The 25,917-nt window shown below is 48.5% G+C and overlaps 1 protein-coding gene across 2 annotated transcripts in view; it reads left to right on the top strand.

Annotated features, from left to right (window-relative positions):
• The window catches only part of Spz4 (Spaetzle domain-containing protein 4), a 253,324-nt gene that overhangs the window by 199,711 nt on the left and 27,696 nt on the right, over positions 1-25,917 (top strand). The window contains exons 4-6 of one of the 2 annotated variants that reach the window (XM_077706035.1): positions 445-634; positions 14,645-14,943; positions 18,651-18,769. In XM_077706035.1, the coding sequence (XP_077562161.1) occupies positions 445-634; positions 14,645-14,943; positions 18,651-18,769 (608 nt within the window). Of the gene's footprint in view, positions 1-444; positions 635-14,644; positions 14,944-18,650; positions 18,774-25,917 lie in introns of both variants that reach the window. The other variant, XM_077706028.1, reaches the window with a different exon arrangement.

Here is a 25,917-nt window from a genome sequence, read left to right as displayed (position 1 = left end):
TTCTCTGCGATGTTTACATGCTGCAGTCAATATCTTGCGTTCGAACGTTTCCACATACGTTTGTTTTTTCTTTACATGTACGTACTTTAATTCGCCAAAACGTCCTTTCAACGGCTACGCTTACCCTCTCGAGATTTGTGACGTCGTAAGCTGTAAGGCGGAAACGTTTGTGGTGTGGCGATATTCACGCTCTGAAATTTTTATGTTTGATTACATAACCACTCGAATCCCAGATTGTGAATTTGTTTTCATTTTGGAACCGTTGTGAATTTGTATTCTGGCCAGCGCAAGCTATCGATTCATGTTCGCGTGTCTACCCGCATCGATAGAGGTGCGCCTGTTCGTGCTCATGGGACGAAGCAAATTTAAACTACAGCGAGCGAACCTTCTCGCGGCCGGCACCGAACTGAGCGCGACTCTCTCTGCCCTCGTTCCGGCGAACAGCAGCCCCACGCGAGTGGTGTTCCACGACGAGCCCGTGGATTCGGAGGAGCCCTCACGGCCCACCGCAACAACACAGGCCTCGCAAGCTGAGTCGATGGGCACACCAGCGACAGCCATGCCGGCGGCGCCGACTCCCACGCCGGCAGCTCCTGAGACCACCACAGCCACTAGCACCGCTTCGACTAAAGATGTGAGTGGACCGACCATTCACGTGGTCAGTTGATTTGCAGTATAGAGCTGCCTGTTTGAAATGACAGTCAGTTACTGCCCGTTTCAGTTGTAGGTATAATTTGATTGTAGGGTTTTAACGCGCCGATGCAACGCAGACGATGAGGCGCGCCGTAGTGGAGGGCTCCGGATTAATTTTGACCACCTGGGGATCTTTAACGTGCGCCGAAATCTTGTACACACGGGCGTTTTTGCTTTTCGCCCCCAAGTTGTAGGTATAGAAACTTCCGCCGGTTCAAGCGTGACGCGTTATGCTGACGCCCGCCGATAAACGCGTTTCACATTAAGCAATTCATTCAAAGATTATTCTGCCTGTTCGCACGCTCTTACCACTTGGTAAGCAAAGCATGATGGCCATCCGCAGCTGTTCTGGTGCAGCAGGTTCTTTTTGGCGATGCAATAGCAACTATGGCTTTGTGTGGGTTGGCATGGTTGTCGAAAGTTGCTGGAACATCTCTTCTAATGAAACATCAGTCAGAATATCGGACCACTGTAATTCATTTTCTTGAGCCTCCTTTTCACAGAGGCTCTGCGTGACTGCAGCGAACGTTGGCGTTCCTCACGAATGAATACTATTATAGCAGGCAACTCTAGGCATTTATAAACAAGGATCTCCGTGAAATAGTGTCTGTTTAATAAATGTGTCTGGCGGAAACATATTTTGTGGCATGTTTTATAATACCCGCATTACAACTACAATTAAAGTTACAAATGCACCCCAAATACCTCTTTTCTGTGTCGCAACGGCTATCGTGTCTATCCTCGACAACGATTTCAGCCCCATTTCTGTCGAAGTACACTTTGCTCTGTAACGCTCAGTTTAAACACTCAGCTCTATTTGAGTTTCCTTAACTCTGATAGAGCTGAATGCATAGAACTACGAATGCAACTATGCATTCGTAGTTACAAGATATTTGCTCCAGATTAATAACACCTTTACGTTTTTTTACGAATGCGCCGAAGGTTACTTTCGCACCGAGATATGTTCACACTAGAGAACGCGTGCGAAGCTGCAGAGAGGGGCGAAAGACTTCTATGTTGAAAAACGCACTTGCTGTGCGGTTTACACTTTTCTACACAGCACTTTGTCACGGGCTCGAAAAATGGATAAAACAGCCCTGTCCTGTGGATATACGGATCTCGTTGAAATTGCCGCTGCACTAATGGAAGACGGGTGTTTGGGCCACCATGCGGCAGTGCCCGAGCAACAACAGGAATATCGAAAACCCGGACCACAAAGAGTTGTCGATGACATCTACATGCAGGTCTTGAGATACAGGAAGCGAAAGCGTTACTTACGCGGGTAGGGAGCGTTTTGGCACGGCGTTGGTGCAGTTACCATTTAATATTTCCAGGTACTGACGATAGCTAGACTAGACGCTAGTGTCGTTTATCACCACGGCACAGAAAAGGCAGAGGCCACCGATACTTGTGTGCTTAGGATCTGGCCCTAGTAAGTTTCTTCTGCGTGGTGTTCCTCAGTTTGAACAAAAACGACTGCGTCAGGGTTTAAAAGTGTTCATTTCAAGCGTCGTGGCCCAACTGAACATTGTGTTTTTTTTAACAGAGATAGAGAGAGAGAGAGAGAGAGAGAGAGAGAGAGAGAGAGAGAGAGAGAGACCTATGTTGAGTACGATTTAGTGAAGCTTGGGGAAATGGGGTAAATATAGAGTAGGCCCCAAGGATGGACCTCAAGGTCCACGGCCCCCGCATTACTTCATGCTGATGTTGTGGTGATGAGCTCGTCGGAACAGCCTCTTATGTGTTGGTACAACTATGTGAAATACGTAATGTTTCGAGGTTCACCCATCAGCATATCCTTGAATATAACCAGGGTGCGTCCCAGTATTTAGCGCAATTACGTGAACGTGTCACATTTCAACCGACAGGAAAAGCAAACATTATTTTTAGTGCTGCAGATGGGCACTCAGAGGTATGCTACATAATCTGGCACGCCAAAGCCTACGTCATTAATTACATAATTAATAAGCCAATAATTAGACGTTAGAACGCTGCCAACTACGAGCTTCTACATCTCGTTCATCTGTAGTGATAGTCTGCTCTCCCGCTGCAAGTAATCGAAGAACTCATCACGTCACAATGTGGTATTGCCGCGCGACACGTACTACGTTTGAAGTCTCTGCTTACGTAGCGTCATAAATTTGGCTTGACGCACAGCAGCGTAGTCATGCGGCGAAGTCACATTCACAAGACGTGAGCAGTACCCTTCACGGCAGTAGCACTGTAACAGTGTCGGTCTTGCATGCCGAAATACACCGAGACAAGAATATCAAATATTTTGGAGTGTTCCTAAACGAAGAAAAACTGCTTAAGAGCTCACAACATTGAACTAACAATGCAAATGAAGCGAAACACAGCTAAAACAATCACAGGGGTCTTCACGCCGTTCATTCATTCTTTTCAGTCGCCATATTTTAATGGATGCACGTCGAGCTGAAGTCCAAACTGGCTGGCATTCCGCGACTGCTGGAAAAGTGCTTAGGCATTGCGAAACCTCTAGCAATGCGAAAGAAAGTGAAAAAAGTGGTTCTAGCGCAGGAAGGTTCTAGCGCCATACAAACGAGACCATAGTCTATATCACGACCGGCTTTAAAGATAGGCCGCGATCTATACCTCTCTAAGCTGAACACGAGCGCTTGAATGGGTGGAAAATTTACCAGCTCCCTTCACAACCCTTCCTCGACCAAGAAGTATCGCTGCCGCGTCTCACATATTCAGACAAACATAGATGTCTTCTTCAACTTTTAACAGTGAAGCTCTTCTAGGTCCACGCTTTCATGGGACGAAATGTTGTAGTGGGGTCGCAGAGCATAGCCTAGTGAGGAGGAGAGCAAGCTCCAAGCACACAAGCAGCAAGTTAAAAGAATGCTTAAACGGGACGCTGATAACCTTTTTTATACTACTCAAGTGGTGGCAATGTTTATACTTTCCAACATTATTGAGCAAAAACAAAACATTAAGCATATTTGAGACAAGACATCAATACATAAGTTATATCTGAATTAGTAGTCTCATTTTAAAAAGTGGACGCCATTCCACCATGCGAAAACGGGATGTCCAGTGCAGCCGTTTGAAACATGTACCACGGTGTGAGATATACTATTAGGTGAGGACACAGCTTGCAAAACAAACGTGTACTCGTCATTTTAATAAAGTCGCCCAACTGACTTCGCCGATACCGTTGACTGCAGCGGCCTCCAGCGGAAGAGAAAAGAAGCTGACTGAGCGCCGGCCACTCGCAGGTGTTGGGATTTTTAGATGCGAAGCATCTCTTGCTTTCGGCTCCGTCGTCCGTCCGTCCGCACCTCTCCCCCTACAATTTTAAAAAAAGAAATAGCGGCGCCCGGTTTCGATCCCACGACTCTCTGGCCGCAACGGGAGGTACGCGGTGCTCTTCCCACTACGCTACAAATCCGGGACAGGAGCAAGTGCTACAAACGTGCCTTTTGTCCTCGACTCATTCAAACTGCGTCAAGAAGCTACTGATACAACGAAGGCACGCGAAGCTGAACGTCAACGGAAAGGACTAACTGAAAACTTTAGATAGGGATGTTGAATTTCCCGTGGGAAAGCTGTGGCGGTAAGCGCCACGCGCCTTGCAGCTCAACCAGAGAAGAGGACGAAGAGGGCGGGCAGCGGGGTATGAGCGTGAGCACGCAATTAAGAAAGACGAGAACCAGGAGGTGTTCGATCAGGTAACGTCGGTGTCGGTCTCCTCGCTGTCTCTACATTTCTCTACATTTCTCTGTCTCTACACGGGAGTTCACACTTCGTTCCCATTCATGCTCCGATAAATGAAACAACATAACGACAACAAAATGGAACTTACACGGAACAGCTATGATACTTCGCATCCTCCTCATGGTTCCCCACGGGAAGATGGTGTAATTTCTTTAGGCTCCTTGTCGGGTCTTCTTGGCAGCTTCCGTAACCGGCCGTCTGCTCAATGTCTTCTTGCCGCGGCTTGGCCGGTTCAGCTGTCCCGTGGTGCAGACGATAACTTGAAGAAAGCCATTCGAGAGCCTTTGCGTTCACCCCAGTGTTTCTACGTGCTCTGGGCATCTGTTTTCAAATACTGAACCGAATGGGATGTGTGCCGCGGTAGCCGTTGAGCATTCACTCAAGTGAGATTGCATGCTTGCGGAACAAAAAAAAGGGGGAGCAAATGCCTTATTGAGGACGTACTTGAACGGCTTGAAAGAAAACGCAACATTATGTAACGTTCCCTGTGATCCCATACTATTGAATGCGTACCCTTTAGCCATCCGCAGCAGAAAATGGTGCTACTTGCAGTCAGCATTTTAGATGCAACGCATCTCTTTAACTCGCCTTGTCCCGCGTCGATGTCGCGGCGTAGTCCGCATCCCTCCCCCATTCTCCTCACCGCGGCAGCTGCGCGCTCCGCCGCTCTCACCGCAGCGCCATCTGTGCGTCAGCGCGGTCAGCGCGCAGCTTGCGCTCGGCTGCGCTCGCTCCCGTCGCCGTGCCAGCTGTGCGTTAGCGCGCAGCTTGCGTTTGGTTAAAAATTTACACCATCTTCCCGCGACGGGAACCATGGGGTAGATGCGACGCATCGGGGGTGAACATGCTGCGTAAATAGGATACACAACAACAGAAATCCACATGCTGACATCGCTAACATAACGGAAACGCAACGGCATCCCCCATGCGTTGCATCTACCCAATGGTTCCCCTCGCGGGAAGATGGTGTAAATTTTTTTCTGAGAGGGCGGTTGCGCGACAGGTACTTTACGGAGCTTCGAGAACTGCTACTGAATGTCGAAGAGGTGCGCGCTCGCAAGCGATGCAGTGCCGTTGATTTCACCCTTTGGCTGCAGCCCCCAGCTGCTCAGTGCAAGCAGCGGAAAAAAGAAAGCGTCCGCTGTCGGAACAACGCCCCGATATACAAGAAAATTAGCCAAGTTTGTGAAATGGATTGAGCTAGTGGCGTGTACGTTGATGTTTGTTCCTCGTAAATGACGTTGCACTACCGGGGTAAGTTCACGCACTAAGTAGCGGAGACAAGGCGATGTTGTCAAAGTCACTGCCGGTGTCCAATATTCAGAGGAGATGCCCGCGCGTCGAAATGAACTTAGGACGCCCGAACTCTCGCAGCTGTTTTAACAATGCAATAAATTACGCGTTAAGGTCGCATTGTGTGAGCTTACACGGTGAGCTCACACGAACAACGTCGTTTTACACGCATGCCGCTGGTGCCAGCGAACCACGTTGCTCCGGACAGTCATTGGTCAAGAAACTGGAAGCCTAGGATGCTGCAAAGCTCAGTTAGGAGTTCAGCCACCAGATGTCCTTTTATTCAAAGGTCTACGCGCGGCGCCACAAACATTATTTGACCGATTTTTGGGCTGCTGTGTCCACGCCTAAAAGTGCATCTTACACCGTGACCACTATAAAGGCGGATGGGTCAGTGTATGAAATGTTCCTCGTTGTGTTGGCGGGCTAGTCGCTTGCACTCGGCTTCGCTGGCTGCAAATGTTGGGTGCTCACTCATGGACTCAGCGTCTTGGGCGAGAATTGCTGGGTCCTTGCTAGCTTGACGCATGCGCCAGCCATCGAACGATGACGGCAGCCGCCCCTCTCTTTTTGAGAGCAGCTGCAAACCCAAACTTTACCAGGGGCCCTATTCTTGAGTGCACAAATTGCCGGCAATTCTGGCAATTTGCCGGAAGTCTTTTCTGATTGGCTTTCAATTTTGGTCACGTGCTTCCGGTTGACAAAGCGGTTGTGTGTGCTCACGTCATTTTGACGTTTCAGGTCGTCTACGGACACCAGTTACAAAGTTTGCCTTATTTCTTGTTACTAAAGGCGCATAATTCTTGGCCGGCAATGAAAAACCAGAATAAATGCAGCGAACATGACAACGTAAGCCTATCTTTGCTATTCAACAACAATACTGCTTGTAATACACACACCCCCGTGATTGTCTGAGAAGGCGTGACGTAATTTAAACAGTTGGCGGGAACGATTACGTCATGCATTGGCAGTTTCAGCCTGCGTAAAAGTGACGTAATGATACGTAACAGCTTGAAAATGGCGGCTGTTTTTGTCGCAAAATACAAGAAAAATAGGGCAAAAAATTGCCCCGGCTTACGGCGCCACGAAATGTGCGGCAATTTGCGGCAGGCGCAGTTTCGCATGCGCGCTGTTTAAAGCATGTTTCCCACCGAAACAAATTATAGTATCAACTGCTTCCAAGTCAGCGATCATGGAGCATATAAATAACGTGCAGTATTTTGCTTTTATGTTTGGCAATAAAATAAACGTTATTTGTTTGGCGTAACCACAACCTGAGAGGGCAGTACAAGCCTCTCCATGACAAAGAGAACCCAATGCATGGCATTTGTCCATACTCGTCCTAGTAAGCTGTTGGGTCACATGATTGAACTCAAGCAAAAAATAACAAAGAAAAGTGACAATTTGGTTCATTGCAGCGCTGATTGAAGTTGAGCTTGACGAATGAGTGAATCGGCGACATCGGTGCGTTCCGCGGTTATCAGGCGTAGCGCTTCGCTGCTCTGATGTGTCATAGAAGCGATGGTCGAGGCCGTCTTTTTCTGTGATCACGCCATAAACTTATAACATAGCAGCAGACGATGGCGTGGCGGCGGTGGCGGCAGGGAAGGTGATAATGCAACAAAGCTTGCATTGAAGCAGACAGCCCACCTATGTTACAAAAAGCGATTGAAAGAAATAAATAGATACCGTAAAAAAATTGTGTGATGTTCTTTAGCTTGACATCCGCCTTTCGCTCGCTTTTGGATCAACGTTACTCGATCCGATCGCCTTGTGGTGTTGACGCCAAATTTGACCTCCAGAAATGTGTTTTAGGGGCGAAGCTCCTAAAGCCATGGGTCTGTCCATCCCTTGTGTCTCGTGGTACGTGATCGCCGCATGCTTTCGGAGATGTCGCAAAGTGGGTCGCGTTGCACGCGCAAGAACCGGCTGCAACCGGCAACGCAAACTCGGCACCCGCAGCGCGAGCTTGTCTGTGTTCGCCAACGGAGGCGCGAGCGCACGTGCACTGCGAGGGGGAGATCACGCAAGAGATCACGCCATGACCGCAGGCAGTCGTTCTCGGAGATCGAACGAGACGCAAGGACCTTTGCTCGTTTCCTCTCGTTCGGGCAAGTTCGCCCTAAATAAAAGTTCTTTCTTTACCGTTGTGTCCCATCCTACGTGACAAATTGTGGTGGAAGTGCGGGGTAGTCCTCGATGGCGCGGGGTCTTTCACCAGGTCTTGGCCTGGGAGCATTGACTCCGAAAATAAAAGTTGATTTGTACAATGTACGCACAGTCTTACGTCTTTCTTAATGATGTAATGGGCGAACTTTCAAGGGAGAGTTACGGTTACCGATGATCTCTCCCTCTCGAGCTTCGCCCCACTTATCATCATTCATTCCGTGGATATGGCGTGATTTTTTTCTTGTCAGCCTCAGCTACCGTCTTAATTTTTGTAGTACATGCCAAATGTTCTTATACCTTTCTTGCACAATATTTGATACCTTGGTAGCGGTCTTTATGAGTGACTCGTCAAATTACACTGCATATCGTCATAGCTATAGGTGCATCACGTCACTGATTGCTTACGTCGTGCTTGCGCAAAAAAACATGGGCGAATTGCAGGCAATTTGTGCAGTCGAGAATACGGCCCCAGAACACATGCCAGTGGGGGGAGGAGGGGTTCCCGATGTTACCCGACGTCAGCATCCAGCATGCGCTTTCGATGCTTGTTTTGCAGTTTTTCTTTACACGAATACTGAGCTCTATGCTGCATGCGGGATGACCCGTACGCATGCGCTCGGCGCCTAGGGCGTGAACTGCTGGGTCCTGTCTGGGGTTTCTTTATTCACAGCACGAAATTTGCCCACCAACGAGAGGATAACAGCTTCGATGTTAAATACATGGCTGCTTGATTTTGTGATAGCAAATAAAACATTCGCCGTTACAAAAAACAAAAAGCGCTCGCAGCACCACCACCTCGCCCCCCCCCCCCCCCCCCCCCCGTGACACTCTTTCAAATTAAGAAATAAAAACTGAAGTGTAACACGGCAAAAATGAATTGGCCTGAACTGGACTCCATCTGCTGGTTTTAAGAAGTTCTATGAAGCTTAGCCTTGCGATGAAGGAAAGCCAGGCACTGTCACTCGGTAGCATCAGCGTTCGCGACGTTAGGTCAGTGAAGCTGGGCTGTTTTGTTGTGCTCGGAAGGGCGGGAGTATTTCCTGTGGTTCCTGGATTAAAAAACTTTTTTCTGTCTGTCTATCTGTCTGTCTGTCTGTCTGTCTGTCTGTCTGTCGTCTGTCTGTCTGTCGGTCGGTCGGTCGGTCGATCGGTCGGCCGGTCGGTCGCTCGCTCTCTCGCTCACTCAATTCAACCGCACAGCGAAAGTGAAAGAATGTTTGAAAAGGGACCGGTCCATACTACTGAAAATGAAAGCATTAAATCAAGAAACATAAAAAAATGAAGACTCATCGCTTTAAATAATAATAATAACGCAGAAAGCAGGTGGCAGCGATTTGGAATTACTGATAAGGAAGATATGTAATTTTTCAGCCGACAAACCTCCGACGGCATGCTTATGCAAGCGTCACCGATGGGCACCACCATTTCAGCCGCCTCAATGATTTCTCTTACGAGCTGGTTCTTGTGGTTTGCTATGGTCACAGTTTCATTAAAGCGAGGCGTGCATTTGCATATTCGGCAATGTTCACCGAGCTGTCCTGTGGGCCCAATATTCACGTTTCGTAGATGCTCGCGTAATCGCATCTTCAAACATCGTGACATCTGGCCTACGTATTTGCGACCACATACACCACATTTTCGGCGCACGCGACAAACGCGTTCTTGTGGTTGATGCTTTAGCCCTTTTTCCGTTTTTGCGCGGGGCAAGTCGCTTCACTAAGCTCAGAATGCTTTTCGGAGCTTTTACGCTGTACTCGTCACCAGTGCAATACCAACTTGCCCAGAAGCCCGCATTAATCAGTTACATTTAACACGGAGGTCGCATTCTGTGGCTTATTTTATTTGGCACCGGTAATTACAGCGGTACTAGTATTTTTATTTTGAAAATAAATAAAAAACGATTTCCGCCTATGGGAAAATGACGGCCATTCTTCAAATGCAAGCCTATCTTGGAACAATGGCGCCACCTGGGATATGCAAAACGAAGCGCGCGATAGCGATTAACGGAAAGAGAGGAGACAAATGAGGTAGCAGATAATCAGAAAACCTTCTTTGTTGATAGTTTATGGTGGCCACAAATGGTTACGCACGAGCTTCTAAGAATCATAGCAAAGCATTCCCGTGGCTCATCGCTGTCAATACTAATCATCTGGTGTCGGAACGTATATCGTCTGCAGCGCCACGTCACCCCGCTTTCACAAATAAGGCTCACTATTCTTTATTCACCTTTGTTGCGTTCTTCTCGTTTTACTTTTATTATTCTCGGTGTGTGTGTTTCTGCTTGTGACATGGCGTCATGAGATCATTCAGTGCAGGTGAGCAACCTGCCTTGTTGTCTGATCGCATAACGCCGTTTCAAAAGCATATATGTTCCGCACACCAACTGGCACAATTGCCAGCTCTACCGTAACAAGCTAACTTTGGTGGACTTCGTTCATACAGCAATTGATGGTGGAGCTGTTACCCGCAATCCTAACAGGCCGGATCGGATGAATAGAATGGCGAATCCTTGTCCTTGCTGAGCAGCGCCGTGTTTGTGTGATCTTCCTTTCGTCTCGTTCCTGCGCTGTTTGTGACTCAGAGACACCCCCCACCCCCGAACGCAAGGCACGAAGGCGAAGAAGGCGCTGTCGATGAAAAGGCATTTTAGGAAAGCAGGTGTGTTTGGCCACATAGCCCTTTCAACAGACGCGGGAAATACCTAATAGGAACTCTGGCCAATCTGTGTATGTTGGAATAAATGTTTTTGTCTCTTAGCTACAGCAGTGTCTTCTGTGGCTACCTCTTAGCCTCGGAAATTTCTCCTCTCTTAGCCACAGCCACTCGGCTGATAAATCTTTGTCCATTCTTACGGCTAACCTAAATATTCTTTTCAGTAAAGAAAATAAATGATGCTTCATCACCAACCTAATAATCAATCCGTCAAAAACCAAATTCACGATTTTTAGACCATCCCAGAAGCGGGTATCGTATGTTCCAACAATTTCACTGTGTTTGAACACCATAACTTCATGTGAGTGTCCTTTTTTTGGAGTGCTCATCGACCTGCATCTAAAATTCCCTAAACACATTGATTACCCTACAAATAAGACGGCTATTGGCATTCGAGCACTCAAAATCCCGCCCATTTTTTCACGCCAAATCCTTCTGTCTCTATTTTGCTTTCGTACATAGTCATATCAGTTATGGTATTGTTGAAAGGGATAACACTTATGATTTTCATCTAGACTCGTTACAACATTCTCAAAATCTGGCTGTTCGTATTGTAACCTTGTGACAGCACATATGACACGAACCATGGCGAAGAATGATGGACTATCTATTTACAGTGTTTAAGTGGCGGCCATAAGATAGCGTCCGCCAGGACCCAGCCAGTTCTTCGTCGTCTTGGTCGCCTCCTGTTTCAGCCCAAGCAGTGTGTGCCATCGCCCGCCTTTGTGTCCCATGACATTACCCCCGGTAGCGGGCGACCGTCCCGGCCGAAGCCGCGGCGAGGTGACGATTGTGATGCGGATGGGCCATGTGATGGAAATATACAGTGAGCAATTGCTTGCCGCCACGGATGACGGGCGACGTGCTTGGTGATGTCTGGCCTCGCTAAACCGATGTCTTCAGCGGCGACGAAACGTCGAAGGTTGTCGTAGCTACGTTGGGCGTGAGGGCTGGGGACACATCCGCGGTTGGTCTAGTCACGGCTGTTCTCGGAAGGTCTCGATCGGCGTCCCACAGGAAGGGGGTGCGAGTCGGGGCATGTGGTGGAGCTGGGGTCGCGGCGGGGCTAGGCCTGCCCGACATGGCCAACGTAACATGGACGATCGCGTCCAGTACGAGGTGGTGTGAAGCTGAGGCCAAGATGGGGCCGATCGATCCGCACACTCCAGCAAGAACGTTTCAAGGCGACGCGGACACGTCATGTGACGATTTAGATGTATTTAATGGATTTACAAGATGGGAAACTGATGAAAGGTAGTCGCGCAAATGGCTGGCCGAACCGAGCACCGAGCGTCCCTTCATCGTCGTTCACGAGCGCTCACCCTACGCGTTCTACGGTCCACGTCGTCTGCGATTCCTCCTTCAGAAGGGAATGTTACATTAGCCCTCCGGCAGTTTAAGCACCATCTCGGTATCAGCGACATTCAGGAGGATCGGTTGTAGCAGGGCCTCTAGAGTAGTATGGTTTGAGGCGTACGACGTGGACGATACCAGCCGGCAGGGTACCACTTGAAGGTGGGGTCGCAACACGAACAACTTGGTATGTCACGTCAGTAACTGGGCGAATGATGCAATAAGGACCAACGTACCGAGAGAACCTTCCAGAGAGCCCGACACCCCGTGAAGGGTACCACACCAAAACAAGAGAACCAGGACAGAAGTGGGCCAGACGCTGGGGGTCATCGTTGCGGGCGTTTCGAACAGCCTGCGGTGCAGAGAGCCTTGCAGGAGCGACTTGGCGGGCCTCAGGGGATGGTGCAGTTGATTCGGTAAACAGGGTGTCCATAGGCAATCTCGGCTCTCGGCAGAATAAAACGTAAACCAGCAAGTAACCGGCAGTATCGTGCCGCTAAAACTTGTAAAGGAATGCCACGTAATCAAGAGTCACGGTGATCGGATGATGCATATATTCATAGTTTACAGGTGAGCGTCTTGTTCAGTCAGCCTTTCTCTAAGTACATTGGTTTGGGGATGGTAGGCGGTGGTTATTTTGTGTTTGACAGAACAGGATCGAAGAAGACCGTTGATGACGCCAGAGAGGACGGAGCGGCCACGATGCGTGAGTAGCTGTCGGGGTGCAACGTGATTCAGGATCACGTCCTGCAGAAGAAAGTCGGCAACGTCCGTGGCGCAGGCAGTCGGGAGCACTCGCGTGATGGCCTAACGACTCCCGTAATCTGTAGCTACTGCAATACAGCGAATTCCCGATGTTGACAAAGGAAAACGTCAAGGAACGTCCAAGCCAGCGCGACAAAATGGCCCGAGTGGTACCTCCAGTGGTTGAAGCTGACGGGCGGGGAGGACCGGGGGTGTTTCCGGCGTTGGCACAGGTCGAAGGATTCAACGTCGCAGCGAACGGTGCGATAAAAGCCAGGCCAAAAGAAATGGCGACGGACGCGGTCGTAAGTGCAAGCCACTGCCAAGTGACCAGCCCTAGGTCTGTCGTGAAGCTGATGGAGGACATCGAGCCTCAGGTGTTCAGAAACAACGAGGAATAAGTGAGGCCGTCTGGTCGGTTGCTTCGACATTGTAACAGCCCGTTGTGTAGAACAAATGCACTTTGGATCGGGTGACGTGAGTGGGCCTAGAGACGGTCAATTATCGAGCGTAATGAAGTGTCGGTGCCTTGTTTGGCGGCTATGTGGCGGAAGTCAGAAATTGCAAGCACGCAGGTTTCGGAGTCTTCGTCGCTATTCGTCGGTGGATTTTCCGGACGGCAAGACAAGCAGTACGCATCTGTGTGGAGCCGGCCTGACTTGTAGGCGACCGTGAAGGCGCAGCACCCATCGACCCAGGCGCCCGATTGGATTTTTTAGGGACGGAAGCAAACATAGAGCGTGGTGATCAGTCACAACGTTAAGTGGCTACCTTATAGGTAAGGGCGGAATTTACCCACAGCTCACACAAGGGCAAGACACTCACACTCTCTTATTGAGCACTGGCGTTCAGACGGATACAGGAGACGACTGGGGAGTTCACTCTAACTGGGGTAAGCGATTGTTCGCTCATGACCGCCTTGCTGTTGAGCCAAAATGGCTCCTATGCCGTAGCCAATTGCATCAGTTCGAACTTCAGTCGGGTCAAAGTGGGCCCAGCTTTGTGTTCCGTGACAGTACCATTACTAACAGCTTATTCCGTGATAACGCTTGTTTTTTCCTTCAACAGAATAATGTCTTAGAGGTTAAAAATTTATTCTATTATAATATAACCATGTCTTTGTTTCAACTGCGTGTTATAATTTATCGTACCAATTTATTGACAGACAACTATTAAAAATGAAAACTCCGCCAGATTCGCAGCCAACGAAAATTACTTATTGTCGGTGGTCCGTACTATGGTCAAATGAAATCCGCTTTTAAGCGATATCATTCTGGGGTAGTCTTTATGGTAATTCTTTTCCTTCATACACATGCTAATTTTTTTTGTTGAATAGATGAACGTCATGTTTTTATATCCTGCATTGCTATGGTACTGTTTATTTCATTACACAAGTTTCTTGAGTTTTGAGCTAGATTTAGTGCACAGTGCAAGTGTCTTGTTTTGCTTCATGTGTTGTTTTTGCTGCCAACCGTTTTTTACCTTTGAATTACGATTGTGCTTCTAATGTGTAACACTTATTTTTGCTCTACATTTTGTTAAACCTAGTTTTGGCTTTTTCTTATTGTACTTGAGTGCTCCCTAAGCCCTGTTCACTCTTTTGAGTTACGGTTTGTGTGGTTTTGTCGCTTTCTCTGTAATTTTTATTTTGCAATAATTATTCAAGGGGCCCGTTGCAGCCTGCTGACTATGGGATCCTTGTATGTATACTAACTTTAATGTATTTTAACAATCTAATAAAGAATGAAAAAAAAAAGGAAAGAAGTCGCCTGAGGCTTTAGCGCGTGTAATCAAGCATAAAAATTGCTACTAAGTCAAGTAACGCCATGAACGTTGCAAGAAGTGTATACATAACCTTGTAATAAAACTCCGCTCCGAACATTTTAAGTGTCACATAGAGATTCTGAAAACGCCGTGGTACCCGTCTGCCTCTATTCAGCAAACATCTAGTGACACGACAACAACGGCCGCTGCCGACGAATTCGAGCCCTCGTACGCAGCCGGGGAGCCGTTCACGCACGAGCCAGAGCCACTGCATGCATACGCCACAAGCCTCGCCAGCAGCACGGCGGCGACCGCTGAGCCGTTGATCGGCCTACTTGACAGCAACAGCATCGAGCCTCCAGAGCGGCATGGCGCTCCGGACGTCGGGCGGCCCGCCAACGCCAATGGTGGGACCGGCGAGGAGGACGACGACCCGTCGGCATCAAGCGCTGACCAACCGCCAAGGAAAGGAGTGTGAGTACGTGCGGTCTGAAATAACCACACCTGTTAGAGAGAAAGCATATATTGCGTGCTAAAACATGACAGCCACACGGACAAGCTTTTCACCCCTAATAGCCTGGATTCACAAGAAGGTCGCGCAGGGCAGTAAATCTTCAACAATCAAGGATCGCTGCGAGTTCCCTTCCTGATGATGATAGTCGTGACCAGTCTCTAAGAATTTTCACCTCGTTTAACGAAAAAGAGTCTAGTCAGCCGCCGACATCGCTAATGTGCTGCTGTCGGCGATGAACCTGAGGGCATAACGCAGAGCATGTTGAACAGTCTGAGGCATTTGAGCCTCAACATAAAGGGCTCTTCGCCGTTTCTCTATGGGAATCAGTAGCCGTTTGTAAACACTTCTCCCAACTAAAGTTCTCACAAGAAAGTTTCTTCGGGATGTCCATAAAGGCGCTAGAATGTTCAATACATAAAGCAAGTATAGTTGTAAAAAAGTGACGGTAGCAATTTGTTTTTCTTCTGTATTGCTGAAAAAATCAGGTGAATCAGATGTTCAGCCAAACTCTAAGGAGGTAGCCGATGAAACGTCTATTGTCTGTACTGTGGCAACAAATGTGTACGGTCCTGACCCGGCCCTCCTTCTTAAAGTAGGGATTGAGCAATGTTGCTGGGCAGACTTGCAAGGTGCTAAGCGGCAAGCCGTGCGTATTGCTCGAGCTGTACTCTGAATATCTTCATGTCCACCTAATATTCTAAGGGGTAACCTAGCAAGTGGGATGGACGCCTGTGAAGAAGCGAATCGAAAAATTTCAAGCATACTCCAAGACCTTGATTTTATGCACTGTGTATTGGCATCACAAGATGTGGACATAACTGGTAAAATATAACGTAGGGTGCCGATGAACAGCGCATTGCAGAGATGTAGCATGAATCGAATAGGTGCTCCCCGTCGTTTGTCGCAATAAAAAATTTAAAAGGCACACTACAGCTAAAGCTTCCTTTTTGTGATTCCACTTCAGGGCCATATCACAGGTCTGTGTGACAGGTAAAATGCGAAACATAAGCATTTTCTGATAAAGATTTTCTTATCCGTTGATTGATAAGGCACATGATGCCGGCGGCGCTTAGCAATGCGGGCCATGCAGCACCTTTTGGAGTAGGGACCTTCTGGTTTCCTGTATCGCAGTGGACAGTTAATGGCACTCTGCTTTTTTTAGGCCTTAACTATAGTGCACAGAGGTTACACCAGGTGCCCAAATGCAAATATCATCTGCATAAATCATAAGGCTGACTTTCTTTGGTTAAGTATCAATAGGTTTATTAAGCAACTGTTGGATATCCTGAGCCGCAGTACTTCCCACTGAGGTAATTTGTGAGACGTAATTTTACAATTTTACAATAAGTAAGCTTATCGTCCTGGCAGCATAATTTTATTAAGACAAAGGGTGGCCCAACAGCACCCCGTGTACATCGTAGGGCGCATCTACTAATTTCAGCTTTTTTAAACAGCAGAGCTGGTTGCCGTTTGATGCCCAGCCTTGCTCAGGAAAAACAACTCAAATAATATTTTCTTCTCCCGTGGTTTGTAGTTCTTTCGACATTTAACGCAATCTTTGGACAGACAAAGGTACCTGGACCTTCTCAAAATACAAAAATACCGGGAAACACGTATTTTGTGCACTAAAAAAATGGTCGCCACCACCCCCCCCCCCTCCCCCCGCATGCGAAAGTGGATGCCAAGCGAAGCTGTTGCAAACAACTAGAAATGCTGATGGGAGAAATTATCAAATATATCTGGTCACCTCGGCGGGCTCCACTAACGTGAAAAATGTGGAGGGGCGAATCGTGCAGTGTGTACGTCTATTCAAAGATTGCGAGTCTCCCTGTTGCCTCATGGCGCGCGCTGTTTTGGCGCAGGAGAAGTGCTGGTGGACGGAGCAATCGCACGCTTGCTGAGGCCGTCTCTGGGTTGAACCGGATTTAAGCAATTAAATAAGAGAGATACTGGCCATAAGTTGTCTTCATGTCACACGCCGCAGCATTCTAAGAAGTATCGCGAGGCGTTGGAAAAGGAGTGTGCCGGTGTTTTAGTACCGCGAATATATGAGACTACCAGAGACGCTGATAGCCTGAGCCCCTAAGGTGCTTCGCCGCTAAAAATGGGCACAGCTGCCACTAGTGGTGCAAGGCTGGAGAAACAGAAAGGCTGGGCGTCGGCCTAACTTCTTCGCACAGTGACAACGGATTCGAGGAGAGAGGGAGCAGCCGTACTACAGCAGTGCAAAGCCGTTTTAGACGGCACTAAAATGCAAAGGCCATACAGTTTTATTCAGTAGCAATCACCGTCATCCCTTCCGTCGTCGTCTTCTGACGACACATCCGCTTAGGGAAAATCCTCTTGTAGCGCGTCCTCGCCACGGTACACCTCCACTTCTTCGTCAGCTGGTCTGGTGGCCGTCTCCACTTTGGATTCTTAATGAATGGCTTGACAGATTCTTTGTCATCGTCTTCAGCGCACACGTGGGTGGTGCGCGGGTCGATACACAACGACGACGACGACGACGACGAAGGCAGGTGCTTCTCACGTGGCATAAGCATACGTGCAAGCCCACGCGCAAGCCTGGATGACGCCGGGTGCTAGCCGCCGCATGAGACTGGCATGACAATGACGCAACGACGGCAATGTAACAAAAATTACTCCACCTTCCCGCGAGGGGAACCCTGTGGAGATGCAACGCATCTTGGGGGTTCACTTGGTGTTTTCGTTGGGTTGATTCTCTAATTGCGTGAACCGTGTGAGGAACGCGTATGATGTATTCTTTATTTAACACGCGGCGTAACGTTAACGATGACGGCCTTGTGGGCGCTGAAGTGTACGGGTAGTGGATGGTGAATAACAGGACCACCGTGCAATTTGCAGCAAAGATCAAGTCTATGCACGTGCCCGAAATCGGAACGCCGTAGCTGGAACGACCGCGGCTATGACGCAACGTGGCCTGGCTATGACGCAACACAATCCAACACAATCCACTTTAATCCAATCCAATCCAAATCCAATCCAATCCAATCGAATACAGTCCAAGCCAAGCCAAGCCAAGCCAATCGAATCCAATCCAATGCCCCTCGCCGGAGAGTGTTCACTATCGGAGAGGAGAGAGGGTGAGCGGCGGAGAGCGCAGCTCGCGCGGCGAGGAGAATGGGGGAGGGGTGTGGAAGGACAACAACAATGCCGTATGGAGGGACAAGGCGAGTGAATGAGATGCAGTCGCATCTAAAATCGTAAGATGGCCCTGAGGAAGGTCCTCAGTTGTGTATCCCGGCCTAGAAACTCAGACAGTGCTTCTCACCGCCAAATGAGGGACGGAGGCACAGGCGAAGGCTGAATCTAGGAAAAATACAGAAATGGTGTTTTTTACTCCGTGTGTTGGGAGTCAGCCACTCGACTGTCACTAACAACCATGCTGCGCACTGTACATTCGAATTAGCTATGCGTACAGCCGCGGGAGCTCAATGGCCTTCCGACCACTGCGGCTATTTTTCTGTCTGAAGCGAAAACTGAAGCGAGTGCACCTTGAGTTATCGGCGCATATTAGGTGTAGCTCGGGGGAGTACAAACAAATTTGAACTCATTCTACTCAATTTTGATAGGCAAGTGTTGTTTTTTGTTCACTCAAAGGTGTTCAGGCCGCAGCGTGTACAACTCTGCTGCCCTTGCTTTCCAGGAACGCATGCCCGGTAAAGCAGGAGGTGTTGGCACCTTACTGGGCCAACAACACTCGAGGCAAAGTGCTGGCGCTGCTCAACGTCTACCCCTTCGAGCAGTACGTGCACGCCGAGAAGTGTGCGTGAGTATTGCGCGCGCTCTCCTACCTCTACTCCGTGATGAACCCAAATTATGGCAACCTTTATGTTTACTGGCCCCATGAGAAAACAACGTAAATTGCACTTAGGCAAAAGCAGCTTTTTAAACGAGCTGGCTTCCAGACAACGTCTCTTTCCTCCGAGCACGAGTCTCGTCAAAGAGAAACGTCTCTCTACCACTGTAAAAGAACAAAAGTGTGTGTTATAACGAACAAGCACCGCCTTCATGGCAAGCATGGCGATGTACTTCCTGTGGTCACCAAAGTAGCGAAAGAATCCTGCTCGAACGTGCGTCTGCTATGACCGTCCTGATGTCGGGACGACTTAATCTTCAAACTCGTAGAAGCCATGGTATATCGCAGCTCATGACACCTCGTCGCAACAGTCCTTATGGTGCGGTTTACAAGTTTCTGCGGCCCACTAGAGCAAGCGTTCGAAACCTGAAGCTTAAGACCTAAGGAGCGTTAACACTAGGCCGACATGACTGCGACGACGACGCGACGGCGACGCCGACGAGTTGCCAAACCACCGGCCAACTGCCGAGTTCCCAGACCGTGTTGTCACACTACGCCGACGGCGACAGAAACACGTCGACCGATAGAAAGTCCGTGTAGTGTGACTGGCTCGCCGACCGAAGACACCAACAAAACCGGTCGCCCGACCGGTTGCCCGACGCGACGCCCGGAATCGATCGAGAAGCAAAAACTGTACCCTGGCAATATTCGCGCCGCAATGAATGCGGCTCTCTAACTCAGTAACATTCATGAAGCCCATGCAACTCCACACTAGCGCTAATGCAATCCGTATTTTGGCTTTCGACGCCTCGGCCGTGCTCTTCGGCGACGCCCGTACCCCAGAGCTGCAAACTGCACATGCGTGGGCGATCGGCTCGCCTGTAGAAAATAAAAGGTCGGTTTCGTGCAGAAGAAGAGTTACGTAGGGTAATTTCGGTAATAAGGGATCAATATCGGCCAAGGTTTTTAATGTAAAACGTAAAACCAAACTATGGCAATCACTATCTCCGCAGTGGGAAATCGCGGTCGCAGCCGGGCACACATTTTTGCGAGCGGTTTCGCGAAGCAGCGGAGCCTCGTCAGCGACTTCTGGACTCGGGCGGACTACAAGTAAAGGGTCGGTACTACGCAGTCATAGACCCAGGGTGTCGAACCGGAACCGGAACCGAACCAAAAACCGGAACCGAACCCGAATTTTCGCCCGGAACCGGAACTGAACCGGAACCGTATTTTTGCCGCCATTTTGGAACTGAACCCGAACCGGAACGAATCGAAGGAACCGTTCCGAACCGGTTCCGGGGCCTCAAAAATGCGATTTCTAGTTTTCCATTTCGGTACCCTACCTTGCGTCTGAAGATATTTTGCCACTCGCCAGACAGAACCATGAAATATTTTGCGTAGTCTGCAGTTCCCAAGGCCCATCATGTTCTCTTCTAATTACCGTAATTACCCGATTCTAACGCGCACTTTTTTTCCGGAAAAATAGGTCGAAAAATCGCATGCGTGTTAGAATGGGATACGAAAGCGAAACTGCCGAAACAGCGGAATTTTTTTCCCACCCATCGCCATCGCCATATCAAGATGGCGCCAAAGCTACTTTTAGCAACGATTTTTCGGACGCAGGAAGCATAGGCGCCTAAGCTTTTCTATCGGCGTTCACACAAATCGTCAAATCGTTCCACTTGCGCGCTTGATAACAGCAATGGCAGAAGCGGCTCTCACGCGTTTAAAACGAGCGGTCGGCTGAAGCGTGCGCCTCTGGAGAAGCTCGCGGGATGGGCGTGCGAGGCGTGGGCCACGATCCCATCGACCATGGTTGAACGTTCGCTCAGAAGTCGCGAACGCGCTTGACGGCACCGAGGACAAGATGTTGTGGTCAGCGGAGAGCGGCGAGGATTGAGATGAGTGAGATTACTTCGGAAAATAAATCGCCCATTTCTCTCGCATTCGTTTTTCTTGCTCACAAAGTTCCGTGCTCATTACAATCGGAGGTGCAAGTTTTTTAGTTTTTTTTTTTTGCCAGGAAATTCGGGTGCGCGTTAGAATCGGGTAATTACGGTATTGCCCTCAATTTAATGTAAAGTTGTCCGTATATACAATCACTTTGCGTTAGGTACTGCCCATCTCTCCCAATTATCTTTTACATTTAGCATAGCTTAAGTTATAACGCATATTGCGAGGCAACATATCATGGAATATTCTTCATGGTTTCTATTTACATGGTGTTTAAAATCGTGTAAAGTTTTCAATGTGTTGTTAATTCGCAGGCATACCTGTCCGCTTGTGAAGGCCTTCAGGGACACCGTCAACAATAAATCCATATCTTCCACTTATTCTAGTTTGAATGGGCAGTTATATACAAACAGCACTGAGACAACAACACTCGCAGTTCTCAAAATTAACGTCAATTTTTCTTGTATACAGAGCCGTTGTGTCCTTTGGTTACTGCTCTAAGAGAACATGAGATATAAAAAAATGGGGAATCCTAATTTCCACTTTTAAAGTATATTTGATAGCATTTTCATGTTATCTTGAATCTGCTCAACCTTAAACTTACGAGGCGGATGGATTGAAGTCGATTAGTGTGGGTTAGCGGGTAGACTGGGGTGAATTAGGTGAGTGAATGAGCTAATGTGAATTAGTGGGACTGGTGTGTTGATTAATTCGGAATAAAGGAATTAGCGGGTCAGTTAAGGCGGATTCGACGGTCGGACCAAACATGATATCTTTGGGGACCTTGGCATTTAGAAATTTAGCAGCGTTCTCCTTCTCGACAAATCAGGAAATTTTGTCACGCACAAAGCATCCGAAAAGTTATGTGACGACGCCTGAATGCTATAAAAGTCTTTCTTTATGCCCGTATTGCGCTATTAGGTTTTTGCTATATTAACATTGACATCTCGGACTAACGTTACTAACTAATTGCTTAATGCATATTTTATATTGATTAAATGGTTTTCGAAACGTGTGTATATATGAGGGGAGACAGTTGGAAAGAAACTAAACTGCAAGAAAAAAAGGGAGGGACGATCTACTGGTTTGATACAAAGACGCCCGATAGCATTCTTTAATACCTTCTCTTTGTGTTACCGTTCTGCAGCCTCCCACACGTGTAGCATCTCAACCCCCGAACACAGCCCCCTCTAAGCTGAGGAAGCGGCGATAGCACGTGCGCTTAGCCAAAGCGGCGCCAAAACTCTCATAACAGACTCTTAGCAGACATGGCCCAACTTTGCCAACGGTCGATTGCATGTTACAACACTTCCGATGATAAATTAGAGACCACCAACGTGACCAGTCACGACTGTATGAGCACCAGCTCATACTGGCATCCCCGGCAAACAAGATCACCAACCTCGTGGGTCGAGATTTGACTCGCTTAGCCAGCGCTGATGAAGCCCGGCCCGAGTGCATGCATCCTGCAGTCATAGACCAGGAAGTTACTCAGCACTATGGCCTCTTCCATAGAACGTATTCCTCCCAGCACAAATTGCTACCGATTAACCAGGAAAGATTACTCCGCACCCTGTGGGCATACACCCGGTTCCCACACAACACCAGACTTCACCTCTTTGACGGGACACAACTCTCTCCATTTTGTTGCTTCTGTGGAGAGCCTGGGAACATCATACACATAGTAGGCGGCTGCGACAAGTGTGCCGTAGATCCATCCAACCTCCACGTTTTCATAGAGAATTGGGAGACAGCCATGGCCAGCTCCGGCCTGGAAGATCAGTTGCTCTTGATGGAAACGGCTGTCGATTCAGCCCCCTCGAATGAGGTCGCCTCTCTGAAACTTTGCCTCGATTGAATTAAACTTTATTCTCTCTCTCTCTCTCTCTCTCTCTCTCTCTCTCTACAAGTGATCATTACTGTTGCTTGTGAGTTCACTTGGCTATCATCTTTCCTAGAGCCCAATTGCTGTCACCAGTCGCTGAAGGGCCATTAGCAAGTTCCTATCTACGGTGCTTCCCTATCCAATGCCGTCCTATACACGCCGTCCAATGAGTCTTTGTATCCATTCTTTCTTTCTAACAGTTCTGTTAGCAGATAAAATAGGAGCAGAAGGAAATTTCTCTAAATGCCACCTCCCACGCTTGGCAGTCTGCGCCACATACTCGTCACACTACCATAGAAAACATTTTGCAGGTACAGTTAAAGGAGCTCTTCAACACTTTAGATAAACTCGCCGCGGTGGCTCAGTGGCTAAGGCGTTGCTGTTGAGCACACAGACACGATTTAGATTCCCGGCCGCGGCGGCCACTTTTCTGATGGAAGCGAAAAGCGAAAACGTTCGCGTGTCCGAAATTTCGATGCACGTAAAGATCCCCAGGTGGTCAAAATTATTCCGGAGCCCTTCATTATGGCGCGCCTCGCCGTCGGTGTTGCGTGGCCGCGGTAAACCCAACAACAAATAAATAAATAAATAAATAAATAAATAAATAAATAAATAAATAAATAAATAAATAAATAAATAAATAAATAAATAAATAAATAAGCAAAAAAGCAGTAAATAAATAAATCAACACTTTCTATAAACGCTTTCACTCTTCTTCGCATCTGGAAGCACTGTGAAAACTATAGCTATTGCCAGCACAGAGCAACAGTGCGTGATTTGCTCGTCGCTGCGGACACACCTTCCGTTTCTGCTTCGCTTTTGTGGCTTTTTTTTAAGTGGCTATCAAATGCGCTCTACTCTGCAACTTAAGGAAAGCCGGCAAACAGCCGCTACACCACTGTAATGACGTCATTCAGCGGTCGAAGAATGCGAAGACCGGGAAGGAGAGAAAAATATTTTGAGCAAGTTTCTAAGTTATCTGACGAGGAGGTAGCAGTAATTTTTGGCTGAGGCACATTGCGACCCCATAATCTAATGTGTTGGTTGGCTACTTTCTGCAAGCACTCAAGATTTAGAAAAAAGTTGAAAAAAGTGTTGCAGGGTCACATTAGTTTGGCGAAGACAAAATATTTGGACAAAGAAACCTTCATTATGACTGTTTTTATGCCGACTTTATAAGGAAACGAAAAACGAGCAAAAAAAATTAACAGAAAAATCACGCCTGCTTTTTTTCTTCGTACCCGTTTGAACCCGTTTGAACCGGTTCGAACCGGTTCGAACCGGAACGGAATGGTGCTCTGGAACTGAACCCGAACCGAACCCGAAAGGCTTGAACCCGAACCCGAACCGAACCCGAAAAAATTCCGGTTCGATACCCTGCATAGACCCGATACAGCAAGAAGTTAAGGTAAAAGTTCATTTGGTGCCCTTCCACGTCGCCTACGCCGCCTTAGCGAGAGTGTTCGCTGACTTCGGCGAAGTGAAAGATGTCCGACAAGACGCTTGGGGAGCGGCCGGATTTCAAGCCGCCTAGTGCACTACGAGCCTCGTACGTATGATGTTGCGTGAGGACTTGACACCGGACGACCTCCCGCACATGCTCCGTTTTTATGGAGGTGTCGTCGTGCCCGCTCGGGCGCCTCAGTGCCTTCGGTGCCGACGTACCGGCCACATTCGAAAGGACTGCCGTACTCCGAGGCGCTCAAAGTGCAAAACGTTTGGCTACCTGGATGAAGAGTGCGATGATGAACTCCGTAACTGCTAAGCTAATCTGACTGGCAATCCTGAGGAGGCTCAGGTCCACCCCGAAGTCATGGATGACGAAGAGGCTGAGCTTGCGGCTTCGGCACCTACCGGTCCGACGAAGCCACCTGCCAATTAGGGGGACGAGGCGGCCGGCGGAAACGCCCCCCTCGACGCCCCACCAAACACCAGGGGCGTCGCCCGCAACGAGGAAGCAGGAGCAAGCAAGGCGATTCACGGCGAAGGAAACGGCACCGAGGAAGAAAAGCAAGGCAACCACTCCACCCAAAAGCTGCTGGACCCCAACGATGACGACGACCAGGCTACTCCCCGAGCCACTACCTCGACGGCCACGCAAAAGAAGGACGGTTCTCCAGCGGCACCGGTGCACGCCGGCGACGACACCAACAAGGCACGAGCTACCGCTGCTGCCGTAGCTGCGAAGCGGCCGCGAGAATCACCAGGGCTCAGCGATGACCCACGCCAGAAGCAGCTCGAACGGGAGTGGTCTAAGGTGGCCAACAAAAGAAAAAAGAGCAAGGTACCAGCACAGCAGAATCGCTCTGCTAGCGCATCCCGCTCATTTCGACTGTAGATGAATCCGCGAATGTAAACGCCTTGGTGTTTGTGTGAGTGACTCCCCTTTTACCAATGGTAAATAGTGGCCCCATCAAATTAGCAACTTTAAATGTTAGAGGGCTTGGTTCTAAGAAGAGAAGGTTTGAGCTTAAGACGCTGCTGGAGGCACAGCAAATTGATATCTTAGGCGTCCAAGAAACTAAAGTTCAGAGTGAATCGCACACAGACACCATGGTGCAACCTTTTCTAGATTCATATCATGTTGCTGTCAGTCACACTCAGGGAACGGCGGGGGGATGTTGTATGTTTTTGAAAAAAGCGCTTATCTCTGGGGTAGACCAGGATCAAAGTTCTCCAGCAGGTCGTTTTGTTTGTTGTGATTTCAATTACGCTGAAAACCCTTTTCGGGCAGTTTGTGTTTATGCTCCAACAAAATCCAGCCAACGCCGTGTCTTTTTTGAAGACGTAGTTAGATTAGTCGACTGTGAAAAGCAAGTCCTTTTCTTCGGAGATTTCAATTGTGTCTATATGCCTGCGGACCTTGCCAATAAGAGTGCACCATCAGATTCCAGTGCCGTTTTTTAGAACAGTATATGAACGACTCCTGTCTTGATGACGTTACAAATTTAGCTACCGCGACACGAGCCCCCAGATGCACAGTCTATTAAGGAGCAAGCCACGCCCGTTTAGATAAGATCTACGTGTCAGCGGAACTAGCTGCTTCTGGCATGGACTACGCCGTGTACGCGGTTTCTTTATCGGATCATTGTATGGTTTCCGTCTGCGTTGGCGGGAAAAAACAGCGGCAAGCAAAGTTTAACTGGGATCTTTGGAAAATTAATGATAAACTGCTCAAAGATGATACGTTCCAAGCCACAGTTGTTTAAAAAAACAGAACTGGTAAATTCCTGCAACTAAAACATCGTGGAAGGATGGGAATCCTTTAAGCAGGAA

This window comes from Haemaphysalis longicornis, unplaced genomic scaffold (assembly GCF_048455015.1).
Source record: "Haemaphysalis longicornis isolate Haplotype H1 unplaced genomic scaffold, Haemaphysalis longicornis Haplotype H1 scaffold_1, whole genome shotgun sequence".
Classification (NCBI taxonomy): Eukaryota; Metazoa; Arthropoda; class Arachnida; order Ixodida; family Ixodidae; genus Haemaphysalis; species Haemaphysalis longicornis.
Note: the sequence above shows the minus strand (reverse complement) of the source record. Positions and strands in the feature narration are given on the sequence as shown.